General features: G+C 32.7%; 5 protein-coding genes across 7 annotated transcripts; 3 read left to right on the top strand and 2 right to left on the bottom strand.

Annotated features, from left to right (window-relative positions):
* The first annotated feature begins 375 nt into the window (after nt 1–375).
* On the top strand, nt 376–1,801 carry LOC100175490 (histone deacetylase 8). The gene has a single exon (XM_002129484.3). It carries the CDS (start codon nt 642–644, stop codon nt 1,725–1,727), a length of 1,086 nt encoding a protein of 361 aa, XP_002129520.1. The 5' UTR covers nt 376–641; the 3' UTR covers nt 1,728–1,801.
* A 62-nt stretch (nt 1,802–1,863) lies between these two features.
* LOC100177816 (cyclin-H) lies at nt 1,864–6,327 on the top strand. Its single transcript, XM_002129465.4, has 7 exons — nt 1,864–2,076; nt 2,696–2,913; nt 3,365–3,469; nt 3,983–4,096; nt 4,654–4,772; nt 4,981–5,146; nt 5,742–6,327. The coding sequence occupies exons 1-7, from the start codon at nt 1,947–1,949 to the stop codon at nt 5,877–5,879; spliced, it is 990 nt and encodes a 329-aa protein (XP_002129501.1). The 5' UTR covers nt 1,864–1,946; the 3' UTR covers nt 5,880–6,327.
* A 61-nt stretch (nt 6,328–6,388) lies between these two features.
* On the top strand, nt 6,389–12,709 carry LOC100185733 (platelet glycoprotein 4-like). Of its 2 annotated transcripts, XM_002123175.5 has the most exons (14): nt 6,389–6,479; nt 6,996–7,141; nt 7,589–7,764; nt 8,187–8,343; nt 8,756–8,971; nt 9,334–9,428; nt 9,600–9,649; nt 9,894–9,963; nt 10,316–10,500; nt 10,725–10,843; nt 11,148–11,221; nt 11,527–11,622; nt 11,887–12,013; nt 12,413–12,709. In XM_002123175.5, the coding sequence occupies exons 2-14, from the start codon at nt 7,010–7,012 to the stop codon at nt 12,500–12,502; spliced, it is 1,587 nt and encodes a 528-aa protein (XP_002123211.2). In that variant the 5' UTR covers nt 6,389–6,479; nt 6,996–7,009; the 3' UTR covers nt 12,503–12,709. The 2 variants fall into 2 exon arrangements, with proteins under 2 accessions (XP_002123211.2, XP_018670986.1); XM_018815441.2 differs by lacking the exons at nt 6,389–6,479; nt 11,527–11,622 and having other exon boundaries at nt 6,900–7,141.
* A 295-nt stretch (nt 12,710–13,004) lies between these two features.
* Nucleotides 13,005–15,916, bottom strand: LOC100180170 (dehydrogenase/reductase SDR family member 1-like). The gene is made up of 8 exons (XM_009863001.3): nt 15,734–15,916; nt 15,142–15,291; nt 14,777–14,856; nt 14,272–14,404; nt 13,951–14,076; nt 13,763–13,832; nt 13,339–13,419; nt 13,005–13,259 (listed from the first exon to the last, which is right to left on the bottom strand). Exons 1-8 carry the CDS (start codon nt 15,878–15,880, stop codon nt 13,090–13,092), a joined length of 957 nt encoding a protein of 318 aa, XP_009861303.1. The 5' UTR covers nt 15,881–15,916; the 3' UTR covers nt 13,005–13,089.
* LOC113475004 (dehydrogenase/reductase SDR family member 1-like) lies at nt 15,547–17,939 on the bottom strand. Of its 2 annotated transcripts, XM_026838373.1 has the most exons (4): nt 17,774–17,939; nt 17,394–17,474; nt 16,780–16,956; nt 15,547–15,654 (listed from the first exon to the last, which is right to left on the bottom strand). In XM_026838373.1, exons 1-3 carry the CDS (start codon nt 17,856–17,858, stop codon nt 16,787–16,789), a joined length of 336 nt encoding a protein of 111 aa, XP_026694174.1. In that variant the 5' UTR covers nt 17,859–17,939; the 3' UTR covers nt 15,547–15,654; nt 16,780–16,786. The 2 variants fall into 2 exon arrangements, with proteins under 2 accessions (XP_026694174.1, XP_026694173.1); XM_026838372.1 differs by lacking the exon at nt 15,547–15,654 and having other exon boundaries at nt 16,766–16,956; nt 17,774–17,938.
* Nucleotides 17,940–17,955: the final 16 nt, after the last annotated feature.

Here is a 17,955-nt window from a genome sequence, read left to right as displayed (position 1 = left end):
ACCGTATCCTCATAACTCGCATAGACCATTGTTAATTGTTTGAAAACACGATCGGGATAATTGGATATTACGTGTTAAAGGTATCCCATCTCCCCCCACCCTACTATACACCTTTTAAAAACATACATTCACGATGTATTTTACCCAATGCCATTCTTTTTAATAAATAATGCATTTGTTTCCAGTTTGTCTCTACGAATGTCGTTTTTACGTAATCATTTCACAGCAATCTAAAAAATAGCTTTGTTAATATTGAAACTCACTATCAAACACGCACAGTTCTATTCAAATTCTCCCCGGGGACGATTGAAATGATAAAGCATACGACTTTTATGTGACTACTCATGCGTAGAAAAAAATGGGGATTCACCTAGTTTTTTTATTCCTTTTACATTAAAGCTTAAATTTCTTTGTTTTATTTGCTGTTTCTGCTATTTACGTTGTTTTTTTTAATCGACATTATACGTGAACTTACTACACAACGTGTCATTTATACTTTGTAAAACTGGCGTGTCATATACTCATTTACACCTAATCTGAAATCTGTAAAACTAAAAATAGACCCGCATACTTTTACCGCAGTTCATACATCGCATTTTATCAACACACACGCAGGAACACAGCTGCATATTTCCGTTAAAATGGCGATTAAAGTTGCTTATATATTGAGCAAAATAATCCACAAAACTGATGATTTTATTCCCACCGAAAATCGTAACTCAATGGTTCATGCATTAATTGAATCTTGTGGTTTATTAAAACACTTATGCCTTGTTGCGAACAGACAAGCTACTGATTCAGAACTAGAGCTATTCCATTCGCCAGAGTATCTCCAGTACATGAAGAAATACAATGATGCAATTGAGTGTGATGATTCATTTGGTTTTGGTTACGATTGCCCCTTAAAACAAGGGATCTATAATTACTGTAAAGAAGTAGCCGGTGCTAGTATTTCAGCTGCGAAAATGTTATGCTCTGGACAGTTTCAAGTTGCAATTAATTGGCTAGGGGGTTGGCATCATGCCAAACGTGCAGATGCAGCAGGTTACTGCTATGTTAATGACTGTGTGCTAGCAATACTACAGCTAAGGACAGCCTATGCTAGAGTACTGTATATAGATCTAGACCTACACCATGGAGATGGGGTACAGGACGCTTTTTGTGGGACAAATAAAGTCATGACTTTCTCTATACATAAACATGAGCCCGGGTTCTTTCCTGGTACTGGTAGCTTAAGCGACACAGGTTTCGGAAAAGGGTTTCGATATTCTGTTAATATCCCATTAAAAGACGGCATAACAGACACTCCTTTTGTTGAAATTTGCTCAAAAGTTTTAAATGAGGTAAAAATAAAGTTTGATCCATTAGCAGTTGTTATTCAAGCTGGGGCTGATGGGTTAAATGAGGACCCAATGCGTTCATTCAATCTTACACCTGTAGGGCTATCTGATTGTGTTCAGTTTATTTTAAAATGGAATCTCCCCACCCTAATCCTTGGGGGTGGTGGTTATAATGAAGCCAATGTTGCTCGCTGTTGGACAAAAATCACAGCTGATGTTTTGAATGAAGAACTGCCATGTGAAATACCAGAAAACCAGTATTTTCCATCTTATGGTCCAAGTTTTGACTTTGAAGTTGTAGAAGGATTAAAAAAAGACAGAAATTCGAAAGAATATTTGAAAAGCATTACGAATACTGTTATTGATAATTTGAGCAAATTGTTATAAATTTTATATTTTGAGTTTGTTCTATTGTTCAACTAGTTAAATTTTGTTTAAAATTGTTTTTGTACTTTCTTTAGGAATTAGTTATCTGTTTGATAGAACAAAATTTACAAGCAGTTTATTAGTTGCAATTTTTGACTGACAGTTTTTACATTGATTGACAGTTTCAAATTTGATTGACAGTTTCAAATTTAATTGACAGTTTCAACTTTGATAGTTGTAATGTTTAACTCAAGCACACAGTTAAAGAATTGGACGTTTGAACATGAAGAAGAATTGATAAAGTTAAGAAATAATGCAAACACGAAGTACAGAACGAGTTACTGCGATGTAAACAATCATGTGACACCAGGTGAGATTTTTCTTCTGTTTTTTTCCAAAACACTTAAACTGCAGTCTGTTATCTATTGTTTAGTAACAGGCTACATTTTTTTCGGAATCTATGTAAAATCTGGGGTAAAACTGTTGAAATAGGAACCTTATTGATAAATGTGGCGATTGCATTATATTTTGGCTCTGGTCAAATGTAAAGAGACCTAACAGCAGAGTAAAAGCTGGGGTGACATTGTTAAATTACAGTTACACTTATAGTTGTAAAACATCAAACCTCATTGATTAATGTGGCGAATGCAATATATTTTGGCTCTGCTCATGTATATAGACACTTAACAGCAGAGTAAACTCTGATAAATCTATTTAAACGCCAGGTAAGACTTTGCTTTTTTGTAGGTCACTCAATTAGACCAGGTCTCTAGGCCTATTATAAAACCCATTTTATGTTGTAAAACTCGAGTAGTAAAACATAATATGTCACCCCTGTTTTAAAAAAACTATACTGTCTTACGCACAAAATTAATATTCAAACTAACTAAATTTAATCAAGATTAAAATTTAAATACAATTACAGTTTTTCGTAACATAATAAAAATATTTTGTTTATTAATATAACTTTATAAAAATCACATTTACAGACGCTGATACTTTTTTTCTCACTGTGAGTGAACACTGTTTCCTAGTCCAACATTACGAACGTAAATTGCAAGAAATTTGTTGGAAATTTAAACCCCCAATGCCACTTAATGTTGTTGGAACGTCTTGTATGTATTTGAAGAGATTAAACCTTCGCAAGTCTGTTATGGACTACCATCCAAGGCTAATGCATTTAGCTTGTATTTGGCTAGCTTGTAAGGTATTGTTTATGAGTTATATTATTATATTATGTAGAATCTGAGGATAGCATAGTGGTAAGTGCGCCTGCCTCTAAGCCAGAGGTCATGGGTTTCTGGGTTCAAGGCTTGTCGCTGCTACCATTTTATGTATATGTGATTTTTGCATGGCGTGTAGCGATTGTGTTTTTGGGCAAGACACTTAACGGCAATTGCTCCAACCTAGTGGTCACTTATAGGTTGTCCAAATTATCAGTCATAAATTAAAAAAAGGTCCAAAAATAGTCTGTCACAATCTCACAAAGTAACTTGTGTGGAACATGTATTATAATGACTTTCATCGTTCTGCAATGCAAATATAAAAAGCCAGTTAGTATTTAGAAGACACTGAATCAAATGTACCCAAGCAATGTTACACACATTTAATTTTAGGATAAACTATTTGTATTGCTCTTAAATGGTGTTTCTATTTAGACAGAGGAGTTTAATATATCTATGGATCAGTTTGTGCAGCAAGTTGCACACGGCAATGAAGAGATTGGTGATGCTATTCTTACTATTGAACTAATTCTAATTCAGGTAAAGAAACATAGCATATTATAGGCCTATATATATGTCTGTGTTTGTGTATGCAATTTGGCACTTGACAGTGAACTTTATAACATATTGAAATTTGTCTGGTTTATGTTATAACTTGATAAATGCATGAATACATCATGTGTCTGACAGTCTGGGGTTTAAGAACACGCATATTATAACTCAACTTAGCATGAGGTGTATGAAAATAAAAGGCACCCATGTTATACCTTGACAGTGAGCATGAGGTGTAAGAATACACCATGTGTGTCTGATGTATAAGGCGACACCTATGTTATAACTTAATAGTTAGCATGAGGTGTATGAAAATAAAAGGCACCCATGTTATACCTTGACAGTGAGCATGAGGTGTATGAATACACCATGTGTGTCTGGTGTGTAAGAAGACACCCATGTTATAACTCGACAGTGAGCATGGGGTTTGCAAAGACACAACTAATATAACTTACTCAATATTTGACATACTAAATCAACAAACATATTTTAATATTCTAGGAGTTAAACTTCCACCTTACCATTCACAACCCATTCCGACCTTTAGAAGGATTTCTTATTGATTTAAAAACTCGGTATCGAAATTTAGAAAACGCTGAACAACTGAGAAAGCCGGTGAGATTCGTGTTTAGATTATGGCTGTGCTCTTTACAGTTTTGCAGAATTTTACAAAAGTTTATATTAATATGGTTTAAGTTTACATAACAGTCTAAGGTTTTTTTGAACACTACAACTATTATGGCTAAAGGTGGCTGTACACAGTATCCAGAATTCGTCCGTTTCGTCCCTATTTCGCTGCTGCATGCGGAACTGGGAAATGGGGCCATGCCAGATACTGTGTACAGCCACCTTTACCAAAACATTTAATGGAAATTGTGTTAATCCTATGGGCTCTTAAAGTTTTAGCCATATACAAAAAAAACTATGTGAGGTGTTAACTGTTTTTTTTTTGTTGGGTTACAATCACCCAATAAATTTATTTTTTGTTGGGTTACAATCACCCAATAAATTTACATATGTGACAATGCGTAAGCATGCAAGAGATGTGTGAAACAGAACGCCCATGTTATAACGATTGTTGTGCCACAGCATGCAAAGGTTTCTATCTTAAATTGGTTCTTTAATTTATCCTAAGCTTTCTTAGTGTACTTTATTTTCCCTTTTTTTTTCAGGCAAAGGATTTTTTAGTTCGTTCGTTAAACACTGACGTTGGACTTTTATACGCACCCTCACAACTAGCACTGGCTGCTCTGCTCTCTGCTGCCTCCATGAGGAATTTAAACATTGACCGGTATTTATAAAAATAGAATAAATATTGAGTTTGTATGATATGCTATTTTTATTACAATTTAAGCCTAAACCAGTGGTTTTAAGTTACATACATGGTTACTTGAAGCGGGCTTGAGGTGTATAAAACGTAACATCAGTGTTATAATGACTGTCGTTTTCCAGCCACCCAAGGATAAGGTAAGATGCATTTATTTATTTATTCAATGCAGTTACGTCACATCAGTTTTGTTGGTTGGCCAGCCACAGACAGTACTTGAACAGACAATTCAGCGAATTAAAAAGATTCGAACCATTGTAAAAAATGCTGTGTCGGCGCCGTTGCCTAGCGACCAAATTGAAATTTTGGAGCAAAAGCTGAGTCATTGTTACAACAAGGTATGTATGATGTCATAATTGTGTTTTCTGGTGCAGTGATTCTATTCTATGAGTTTGAGGTGTATCAAATGCACCAGACACACATCCGCAGCGTGGCATGCCATGGGTCCTGGGATTTAGGCCAGGATTGGCCCATAACCGGTGCCAAGGGCTTTAATGGTAATAAATGGGAGATCTTTCTGTAACAGCTTGGTCAAGGTTAGATTCTCCCGTCTTGTGTTCGCATATGTTGGTCAACGCTAACATAGTAAAAAGATGTCTCGTGTTCTTTGTCACAGGCAGGGCAGATATGCTGTAGTTTAGTGGTTAGACTCTCACCTTTTAACCAAAGCATTGATGCTGCTACTTGTGGTTTTATTTGTCCACAATATTTATTTCATAATCATGTTTAATCAAGTTCTGAGGATACGGTTTTACAATTCCATAAATATTCTTTGTTTACTACCAAATTGGCCATGAAAGAGAAAGAAAAAATTGATTATATAATTCTGTAAATATTCCTTGTTTACTGACAAATGGGCTAATGAAAACATTGAACATTTCATCCCACCCTACTATACTTGACTTTTATTTAACTGTATTTCTTTTATTCTAGGAAAAAGACCCGACTAGTTACGAGTACTCTTGCTTACAACAAGAAATTGAGTCGCAGAAATATGATAAACAAACAAAGAAAAGGAAACTTGAGCATGAACGAAGACGGAAAATTGAAACTGAATTATTAGGATTTTGATTTATGATATTACACGTTGTTAAGTAATATAGTTCCTTAGCTTTCTGAAGCAAATACAGTTCATTTTTATGACTGAGTATCGGTTTGTATGTGAATAAATACAGGGACCACAAAATGGTTTACAGTTTTGTTCTTAACAATTATGACATAGCTTGTAGGCTAAAAATCAATATAAATAAAATTTATATTAAAATAAGAAAAATATGGTTTAAAATTAAAATGAGTCCTGTTAAAAGTTGTGCATTTTACTTCTGGTAAAAAGGTCTTTACATTTAAAATAAATCTGAAATTGATAAATTGAAATATTTATATCAGTACAATTTCTTTTTCATTGCACAAATATGGCTGGAAGAAATGACCTTTTTTGCATTCTGTATTTTCTCTGATAACTTGTATGTAATGTTTAAATTAAAGTAAATGTTAAATACAATGTCAACTTTGCATTGCAGCATAACATGCGTGTTTGTTGTCTATCTGGATAACAATATTTACAAGTTGTTAGAATTATATGTAGGCAAACACACACCCGCAAGCTTGGCTAATTATTACCTGAACAGTGAAAATAGTTTATCAAAACGACAACAACATTTTGATTACCAGGTACTAGCGTGTCGCTGCAGTTGTCTGCAATTTTTGTTTAATGATAACTGTAATAAAAGGCACATTTAGGTGTCAACTGCAGTTGAATACATAGCGTTTAAAAATGTTAAATTGCTTTTGCTACTAGGAATATTTTAATATATATATAGGTTCCTATTTTAGTTTTATTATTTGGTCCAACTTTAGTTTGCCATAGGGCAAGACTTAAACCCGGTAAAACAAGTTTTTGTTGTCAAGTGGAGATAAAGTAAAAAAATATGCACTTCATATGTGATAGAAAATAAATAGATTTTATCAGTATCATGTATCTTATTAATTAGAAACAGAAAGCTTTGGAAAAATGTAAATTTAAAAAGTATCTAATGTAAAATTTAACTTTTTGTTATTATCTTTTTGTTATTTTTTCTGTTATACCTTTTCTTTTATTATCCCCGACAGAATTAATTACATTCCTTCTGCTTTATCTTGTCACATTGTTTATTGTAGTGCACCATAAAATATACTTGTAATATTCAGATAGGGGCTTAAACATGAAGGCAAGTGGATGTTGTGGTAAGAAATGTCAAATCATTTCAAGTGGTCTGATTGGAGCAGTGTTGGTTGTATTGGGTGGGATTTTAATGACAGTGTTTGATATTCTGTATGATCATGTTATATCAAAGGTAAGAGTTGATTAATACTAAGTTTTATGTCTGCTATATTGTAAATAGTTTCATTACTTCTGCCGAGTTATAACATGTGTATCATATGTACCAGACACCAATGGCATATTCGTACACAAGGCCTACCACGCTCTCTTTTGAGTTATAACATGGGTGTATTACACCAGACTCACATGATGTATTTGTGTACCTCATGCCCACTGTTGAGTTATAACATGTAAATTATATGTACCATACACCCATGGTATATTCATACACCTTATGCTCACTATCAAGTTACAACATGGGTGTCTTATTATACACCAGGCAAACATATGATGTATTCAAACACCTCATACTATTTATTGAGGTATAACATGTGTATCATAGGTACCAGACACACATGGTGTTTCAGTACACTTTATTCTCATTGTAAGGTAATAATATAACATTTTTTCTTATTTTTAGCAAGTTGCAGTTGTTCCAGGCACAGTGATGTACAATTTAAACTGGTATGATGTCAAAACTCCAGTCTACCGAAGCTTTTATCTTTTCAATGTAACAAACAAAGAGGAATTCTTGGCTCAAAAACCAGGGAAATATGTGAAGCCAGTTCTGCAGGAAATTGGACCTTATACTTACAGGCACTCTTTGTGAACAAAACTGTTAATACCCAACTCTGTATCTTTATCAGAATAAAAATGTAGATGTTATAACACATAGTGGATCAAATTGAATTAAGAAATTGATTGTTAAAAGTAGATATGTAGCCTACTGTTTTGCCCAAATCACTTATACAGATATACCATGGGCCATATTTATTAAGCTATGTTTAGAATAGAAGGGGATATAAGGTTGGTAAAGTAGGCTAATAGAGATATATATTCACTATAAAACCGTAAAACTCCCTAAACACATACAAACAATTGCAGAATGTATATAGCCTACAATGTGTAGGTTTAAGAAAATGACAGACATAATCAAACATCAAAATATAAGTCAAAATTTTAATTATTTATGTTATTTTTAAGGCGCTGTAATCCAAATATTATTTGAAACTTTTCAGGGAGTTTTTGGCGAAAGACAACATTCAATATCTTGAGTTTAACAAAACATATCCAGAGCAAGTATATTACAGACAAACTGCTATCTTTACATTTGACCAGGAACGAAGCAATGGAAGTGAAACTGATGTTGTTACAACTTTAAACTTTATTATAGCTGTAAGTTGTAGCTAGTTCTATGGTTGATCAGTAGGCTTTTTTACTGAATGGCATTTGCAATTATAACCCTTTGATTTAATAATGCAAGCATACAATGGAGTACTTTTGCCAAGTCACTTAATAACCCAATAGGCTTGGTAACTAATAGTTCAAAAGCAAAAATACTATATTTGCAATTATTACCCTCTGATTTAATTATATATTCATACAATGGAATCTAATTTTGGATGTGAATGTCTTTGGACAAGTCACTTAATCACTCTAATCCAGTAGATCTAACTAATTAGCCGAGAAAAAAACCTCCCCACTATATAAGCAGATTGTTTTTTTGCAATTTGCAAAAAGAAGGGGACAGTTAATATTTTTTTATATTTCCAAAGTAGGCAATTAACATCTTTTGTTCTTGTTTCAGTTGCTACCTGGTTTAATTGACCATATATTTGAAGAAGGCCCAGCAAGAGATGCAATTTATACAGTCTTTAATAAACTAATAAGAGACACAGATTCAGAGATCCTATTTACAATGACAGTAGGGGAGTATTTGTTTGGGTTTCAAGACCCACTATTGACAGCTTTGTTAAATATTATTGCTCCTGGATCGGATGATGTGTTTGGTTTATTCTTGTTGGTAAGTAAGAAAGAATAGAACGTTAAGGGTAATGCGTTCAGGTTAAAATCCTATGTCCGTGTGACTGTGTCTTACTGCACTGTAGAACATCAACCGTATAGCATAGAACATAAATTACAGGATAATTATGTAATTTCAGTGCATTTATGTAGAGTGCCAGTCTACATAAGGCATAAAAACTCATATACTACAATTCTTGCCAGTCTTTAACATCTGGTAAGGTCCATGCAGCAGCACTCTGGGTGTTGGGGTATTGGGCCAACTTTGACCCATTTCTAAGGACCTCTGATGTCGTGTCACAGGACCTCACTCATATGTCATTGAAACATCATCTATATTTTATCTTGGCTTTCATTCAACAGACAAACCAGTCAAGAGGTTGGAGAGATTACCAAGTTTATACAGGCAGACATTTTCCTCATCTTAACAATGAGATCACAAAATATAGAAATATGAGGTAAAAATGAAACATATCCATGCATGATGGTGTTTTCTTGCAGAATAGCATATGTAACTTTCTGGGTTAGAACAGTATCACTGAGCTTTGAATCTGGTACCTTTTGAATACAACACTACATTCTTACAATTGTGTCGCAGTGTGACATAATGAAACTTATTATTTTTGCAGTGAACTGCCGTACTGGTTTGGAGAGACATGCAACATGATCAATGGAACAGGTAACCAGTATAACAATGCATTTTGTAGCTTAATCTAACTATACATTGAGTTTATATACCAGAAAAGCTTTATATACCAAAAAAGTACCTTAAGTGTTCTTATATTTCCAAAAACCTATTTTACTGTTGAAAAACATCAGCTGATAAGAAAATTACCTTATCAATACAACAGATTACTACTTCTTTATTATATTATAACTATACAGTAAGATTGCTATTTATTTATTCATTTGTTTTGTCATAGATGGCACTATGACTCATCCATTTATGGACAAAAGCAAGCCAACCTACTTTTTCATTGATGAAATGTGCAGGTAAGATTGAATACAATACTTTACCATTTATTATTTTAACTCAACCATGCAGTTATCTTTCTCAAATGTATGATACATATTGTCTTTTACAAAAGTTTAAAAACTTACGTTCAAACTTATGTATTTTGGGTAATGGCCTAAATCTGTTCTCTTGGTGTACCTTACCATAGGACCTTAACTTTATAAACAAATGAAAACTTATAAAATAAACAGACAAGCTGTACTACACAAGTTATTATAAAAAGTGGTCAATAAGACACCTTTATTATAACCAGTCAAGGTGTCTAACTGAGAATAAAAAAGTGATAATAAAAATCAAAATTAATAATAATAAATGTTACTTAATTCCTAGATCTCTGCATGCTGTATATGAATCTGACTTTACTGTGGAAGGTATAAAGGGCTGGAAATATTCAGTTCCTCCTGAGATATTCCAATCACCTCTGATTAATGAAGACAACTCATGCTTCTGTGCTGATTTAAATCACACAGTTTGCCAACATTCAGGGGCAATCCTTGTCAGCAGCTGTTACTATGGTAATTATTCTATTGTGTGCTGTTATGAATGAGACGGCACCTATGTTATGACTTGACAGTGAGCATGTAGTGTTTGAATACAACACAATTATAACTTGATAGTAAGTATGAGGTGTATGAAACACTATGTGGGTAGAATAAGGCAATTGGGTTAAAACTCGACAGTGGGTTTGATGTGTTAGGAATACTTCAAAGCTAATATAATGTCCCTCTTTATATCATAGGTGTTCCCCTTCTTGTTTCTTTGCCACACTTTTTATATGAGGATGGTTTCTATAGCGAAAAGTTGGTTGGAATGAACCCTAAAAAGGAATTACATGAAATGGTTTTAGTTTATGAACCGGTATGTATTTAGCTGAGTAAAAATTGAAAGATGATTGTAAACAACAGTTTCCTGGTGTATACTTATTAATATAAGTAAAGTTGTATTTGACCGACACTTCAGTCTTTTTAACAAGTAGTTTTACAAAGTTTTAACAAAAATAACCTTGAATTGGTTTGGCCACATGTGTCTATAAAAGTTAAGTTCTGTTTGACCAACATTAAGTTATTTTTATAGTACTTCTGTGATATTTCTCTAATAGCTATTCAAACAATGTTGCTCCACAGTACTTTATAAAGATAGTAAACCGAACTATGTATTACAGACCACTGGAATGATTATTAAAACTGAAAGTCGAATTCAACTTAATATTTATATGAAGCCGAATAAAAAAGTAAAGTGAGTTGAACTATATTTCTGCTTCGTTGGAACCTTTTTCACAAGTTTTCTCTTTTTTGTTTTAAATGAAGTTAAAAAGATAAATTAATATGATATAAATGATATCATGAGGCCGTTTTATGTCTAGGTTGATCGGCCACTAGGGTAATGTAATCAACTGTTATTGTGTTTTTTCATTAGTTTTAATCTTTTAATTTTTATTTTACCATTTGTGTCTGGGATTCAAACAAAATATTTTAAATATATCCAAAAAATTCTCATATGTAAAAAATAGCATAATAAGTTATCTGTGATATATTCAACAGAGCACTGAACAAAATACAAGAGGAGTTTGGGTTTCCTTTGTTATGGTTAAATGAAAATGCTGTCCTGCAACCCAGTGAAGCATCATGGTTTTCTAAGTAACTTTCTTGTGCTTTGTAGCGATTGATAAACTCCCCATATACAATATTTTCAGTATATCATAGCCACTGTAGCAAACTGTTTATTACTAAGTGTAATTTCCAAGTAACTTTTGTTCTCGTTTGTACCAAACTTTAACTCATATATTGGCTATACGCTTTCATTGATAGTATATCATAATCACTGTCAAATAATTCTGTAATTAAATTTATAACCAAATGAATTGAATGTGATATTTTATAATTGACATTTTTTTGACACAGACTTCTGTACAAAGTAGATGATGTTGTTATACTTCTGCAAGTTCTAATTTGTGTCTTGGGAGCTGCATTGATGTCACTATCTTTGCTCTGCTACCTTCGTTGCAGGAAGGCGTATAAAACTACAAAGGTAATATAAGTGATATGTATTTTTCAATCAAATGTAAATATGTTTTGAACTGTAAGGGTGTTTTAACAACTGTTGTTTTGTCGCTATATTCTGTCGTTTTGTTTAAAATATTCCTAATTTTTGCTACCGTAATCGAAGAGACAAATAAAGTTGTTACTATTAAACACTAATGATGTAAACTTGGGTTAATAACAGGATTCCTAATTCCCATGCAATGTCTGTACTTTAACCTAGAAACCCCATTTTCATATACCAGCCTAGATTCAAATCCAGAGCCTATATTCTCAGAACATGGCTAGGATTTGAGTCCAGGATCCCTGGTTCTCCAAGCTGGCCGAGATTTTAACACCTAAACACCAAAACCAATGAATTTTTACCTCTTATTTATCTTGATTTCAGAGAGCTGGGAGCAGAAAAAACCTCATTATTGGACAGTACAATAAAGATGCAGAGTTACCAACAGTTACTCAAAATTGCGTCAAGTTTTAAATTCACTTTACAAATATATTAGAACACATTTATTTCTTATAATAAACATGCATTACTGAGACCATATGTAAATTGTGTTAGCTGGTGCTTCAAACATAAATTTTCAATCTTATTTTTCTCATCACAATTTATTGTACATTTTTGTAAGTGTTTTATTTCTCGACAAAAATGAATGTATACTCAATAAATCCACAATTTTATTATTAAGTTGACGTAATTTCTTGTTCTCAGAGCTCGTCCATTTTTATATAGTGTTTTTGAACAATTTCCCGCCAATTTTGGTATTTTAAAATTACGATGCCCATGCGCTACTAATTCGGGTAGAAACATCACGAATGCATTTTCCTATGTTTTATACACAAATTAAAACTTGCTTTTACCGTGCATACAACTGAGAGATAGGCAAAGAAATTCGGTTTTAAAATAAAAGGCTAGAACGAAAAAATAGCAGTAAATAAAAAGCTTTGCATTCAGTTTATAACAATTGCCCCAACTTCGGACGTTTTTTGTTAAACTCGGTTTTATTTCGATGTCTAAATGATTGTTTTTCTTGGAATTACATCACATTTAATTTTATCTGCAAAGGTCTATTCATATTTGCTCTTCTTTTTTTCTTCTAGTGGTGCACCCAATGGTAGAATTATCTTACACAACCAAAATGGAACTTTTATCCACCGTGGAATGAAAGGAGCAAGGGGTTTCAACAGTGTCAGAGCAAACATGAGTTTAAAACTCCTCATTGAAGCAGGCGAGTTACCTAAACGTAGTACCTTAATGTTATTCTATTTGAACTTGGGATTCAGGCCACATTTGGCCAAAGCTAGACAAAAACAAACCATCTATATCTGTGTAGCCATGTTCATCAGCAATGTCAGTTGTCATCCAAACTTGGCCACTTCTTCTTATTATATTCTTATCTGAAAAACAAAAAATGTACCGCAAAGTTCTTTGTTATTTAGAAGTTATATATTTAATTAACCTTTTTTTTACTTTAAACCAAAAAAACTGTATGGAATGTGTGTAGGGTACTTTCAACTATGTCTAACAGTCGTAAACATGTTTGGATTTATCCGTAATATATTGAATAAAGCACTGGTAACCATGGCTGATACCCTTTAATATTTTTTATATATATATATATATATATATATATATATATATATATATATGTATAATGAATGGTGCAATCACTGTGTGACTGAGCCATTTATGTTATATAAAATTGCTCTACAAGTAATAGGCCTACCAATAATAACAAACCACATAAAAGATGGGAAACAGCCTTTCCACAAAACTCTGGTGTTTCTCCCCAATCTGTTATCATCTCATGCTGTAAAAAATAAACATGAATAACCCTAGTTAGCATACCCATATTAATTTTTTTTATAGTTAGTATTGATAAATCATCTATATAAAAGTCAGTGCAAACAGAAGTAAAGTATTTTTACACTGTCACTCATTTTTCCTGTATCTCCAAGCAGAAGTTCAGTTTTTACAGGTCCCGGCCACAAGGATAGAAAAGCTACATTGTATTTCTTAAGCTCCGTGGCACAGTCTGTTACCATTCTGTCTATCTGCAAAGAACAAAAATCCTTTAGGAATAATTAGATATCATTTAAAAGACTTAAACATTAATTAAAAATGATTTTCGAAAGGTTAGGAAACCTTTTATTTTTAGGTTTTTCAGTCTTGCTTTACAGTTACAGTTCTACTGTATTTGCCATATCGTGCAGCAGTTGGTTGCTTGATAAAATGTATTATTTACATACCGCTGCTTTACCAATTCCATATAAGGGAGTGAATAATGGTCCAATAGCACCAGCAGAACTCATGTTAATAATGAGACCTTGTCGTTGTTTGACCATCATTCTTGAAGCATATACAGTGCAGAGATAGTGGTTTCTGTATACCAGGAAAAGTGAAATAAACTATAGCTGGAAAGCTGTGGACAATCGTTTTTTTAATTTCTACTCTGGTGTTTATTCATTCTACCCCAGAGTAGTTTAGAAATTCTTTAGTTTTCTAGATGGGTAATTTTTTTCAATATCCCGTTTCTTTCTTATTTGCTACTACACTCTTTGAAAACTGGACTGAACAAAAAGTTTACATGTCTATGAAAGTTTGATTATTGTTATCATAAATTTTTTTGGTTATTCAATTTCAGTTGACTAGTAATTTGCAGAAAAATTTTCTATAACGGTTGCTATATTATCGTTTGCCTATTTATTTTTTAAGCGAGAGCTATATTTGGATGAATACTTGGTAAGAATTTACCTTAAGCCAACATTGTTCACTTGATCCCATGAGTCCATTGGTTGATCCCAGAAATTAGTTTTTGCGTTTTCAAAAACGAACTAAAATAAAGTAATCTTAATTAGAAAGTAAAAATATTAGTATTATAAATAAAGGATCCAAAAGTATCCTTGTTTTAGTGTGCAGTCACCCAATTGTAAGCAGTAAATATTTGTTTTGAGTGGGTAAATGTAAAATTGTGTATGAAGTGTAAACACATCATACAACAGCGGTCTAATACAGCAAATCAGTTTTTTTTATCTTGAAAGAATCTTAATCATGTTTTTCTATCATAAATCATGTTTTTCTATCATAAAGCTATTTTAAAGGAATTTTTAATGCCTTACAGTGATAGCAGAATAAGCATTGTTAACCAACAAATCCAATGTTTCGTTTTGTTCGTTTGAAATCTGTTCGAATAATTTCTTAATTTCTTCATCTTTGCTGTGATCACATTGAACTGGGATGCATTTACCTTCTGCACCTCTGTGTTTGGCCTACAAGGTAGCATTGTTCTCTTTACTGTTTGAATTTATACAAGTAACCATGGTATAGGCTTATGCTTATAGCTTTTTTGGTGAGTTAAATCGTTGTTTTTATTTTTAACTAATCTCAGACATGCAAAAGGAGAACATCCATCCTCTAAAAAGATTGTTCATAACACAAGTAGTGATATAATATGGTTTAATTTAGCTGATAGTATTAAGTTTTTCCAGCAGATGGTTCTGTTCCCTAGCCTTTCTATCATTTCAGCCTAAAATAATGGCAGCACGCATTAGAATAAAGTCCTGCCTACACTAATATCAGTGGTGAATCTTGCAGATGGATACCAGTACACCACACACCAGTTACTAGAGGTACTGATAAAGTAAGTGTTTTAAATGACAATGAGATTATGTCTTGCTAGCACCATTGTATATTTTATAAACAGTTACCCACCTCTGCTTTAACATCTTCCAACTTAGCAATATCTCTTCCTGTGATGTAACAAGTGGCTCCATTAGTTATCAATTGAAGAGCTATCCCTTTTCCTATGCCTCTTGATGCTCCAGTAACAAGACATACTTTGCCTTCTAAGTTTGGCATATTTGAAGGCTGCTAAAAAAAGTCTTGTACTTTTTACAATCTGTAAAGATTTGTACAGGTGTTAGCCAATACAATGTTGCTGTATTTTCTGCTTGGGTTTTAACAATTAATTTTGAACCTATGGCTACTAATTTAAGGGTTCCCAACCATGCAAGGATTAACAAAGAACATTCGCTGGTTCATAATCTTTCCAATATGGCAGTCTGAAAGTATTATAATTTAAAGAGAATGCAGCCTTGAGCTTGTAATGATTACCTAGACTTTGTTTTAGATCGACCTTTGGATATTGGCCTTACTTCAAGGCATTGAACTTTAATCATGTAATAAATCTGTGAATCATACCCTGATCTGGTGCTCACATGGCATGACAATTCTTGTTTGAAAACACATAATGTAACAGACAAAAAAACGAAATATGTAACAAAATTTAAGTCCAGCAAATTGTATAATACAAGAGATATATTTTTTGCCTAAATTGCATTGTCAGATGTTTAAATATTATTATTCAATACACTGTCTTGTCATGGTTACAAGAAAATTGCCACATAAAGTCTCAAACTTATATCAGATAAACTAAGTAAAGGGTAAACACTATTTTCTTGAGGCTAATATGAAATTGAAATTAATGGCTGAAACCAAAATAGCAACGGTAAAGAAACAAAAAAATGTTGACATTTAAAAACCATAAAACAAAGATTTCATGTACAAAGACCTATTAAAATAAAAGTTAAACCTTAACCAGTCAATTCCTGATCATTAAACTTTTAAGTGCAAGTCCAGAAGACTAATTTTGTCAGATACAGTTTTTGACTAATGGAATTTATTGTAATTAAAGTACACTGTAATACATACAGTAAAAACATATGTTGTTCTCATAAATTTAACTTTTTTTGCAGGTAAAAGAGTTCATTCATATTTGCTCTTCTTATTTTCTACTGCTGGAGTGGCCATTGGTAGAATTATTTTATATAACCAAAATGGAAGCTTGAGACATTGTGGAATAAATGCAGCAATTGATTTGAGAGGTGACATGGCAACCATGAGTTTAAAACTTCTCATTGAAGGAGGTGAATTCCCTGTGAGTAAATTCTTAAGGTTATTATAGTACTAGTGAAGAACCCACAAGTAACATTAGAATAAATAAGTTTAATTTGTCTTTTTGAATATTGTAGAGAATATTGAAAAATATTTAAAGGGTCGAAAAAGACAAAATGACAAAGCAAAATATCAAAACAAGCTAATAAGTTTGGTATTAGGGGTTAGCGAATGGTGTGGGGAAGCATATTTTTAACCAGCACCAATTCTTTACACAAATAACATTCCAGTTACTAACCAGTAACCAGATCAGAAACTTTAGGTTTTGCGCGGACGTTTAAATCCATTTAACTGTTAAAGCAACTTTTTGGTAGATTTTACTTCAAAATTGTGCACAAATATTGGACTAAACCTAAAATTTAATTAATCCTCGTACATATTTATCTCCCAGTTCAAAGTTAGTTGCAAAAAATCTGACCTTCAATATCTGTGTAGCCATATTCAGAAGCAATGTCAGCTGATAAATAAACTTGACCAGTTCTTTTAAGTATGTTCTTATCTGAAAAACAAAAACTGTTATCTATAGTTTATTCCCATCTTAAAAAGTATAAAAATAATATTAATAACTTTATTTGTCTCTTCGATTACGGTAGCAAAGATTAGAAATATTTTAAACAAAACGACAGAATATAGCGACAAAACAACAGTTGTTAAAACACGCTTACAGTTAAAAACATATATGAATTTTATTAGAAGAAAATAAGCATGGTCGCTACACCTACCAGACGAACAAGCTTTTTATGTTTAATTATTATGAAGTTAGTCTAGTTTAATATCTATTCCAATGTAATAACAAACCACATAAAAGATGGGATACAGCCATTCCACTGAACTCCGGTGTCTCTCCGTACTTTATTATTGTTTCATGCTGTAAAACAAACATTTATATAAACAAACCACTTTTTGCATCCGAGCAATTTATATATTGCAGTGCCCCTGCCCCAACAGAAACAAAAAAAGATATTTTAAGAAGCACCTAA

Source organism: Ciona intestinalis, unplaced genomic scaffold, assembly GCF_000224145.3.
Source record: "Ciona intestinalis unplaced genomic scaffold, KH HT000075.2, whole genome shotgun sequence".
Lineage (NCBI taxonomy): Eukaryota > Metazoa > Chordata > Ascidiacea > Phlebobranchia > Cionidae > Ciona > Ciona intestinalis.
The sequence above is the reverse complement of the archived record's forward strand: the minus strand, read 5'-3'. Positions and strand labels throughout refer to the sequence as shown.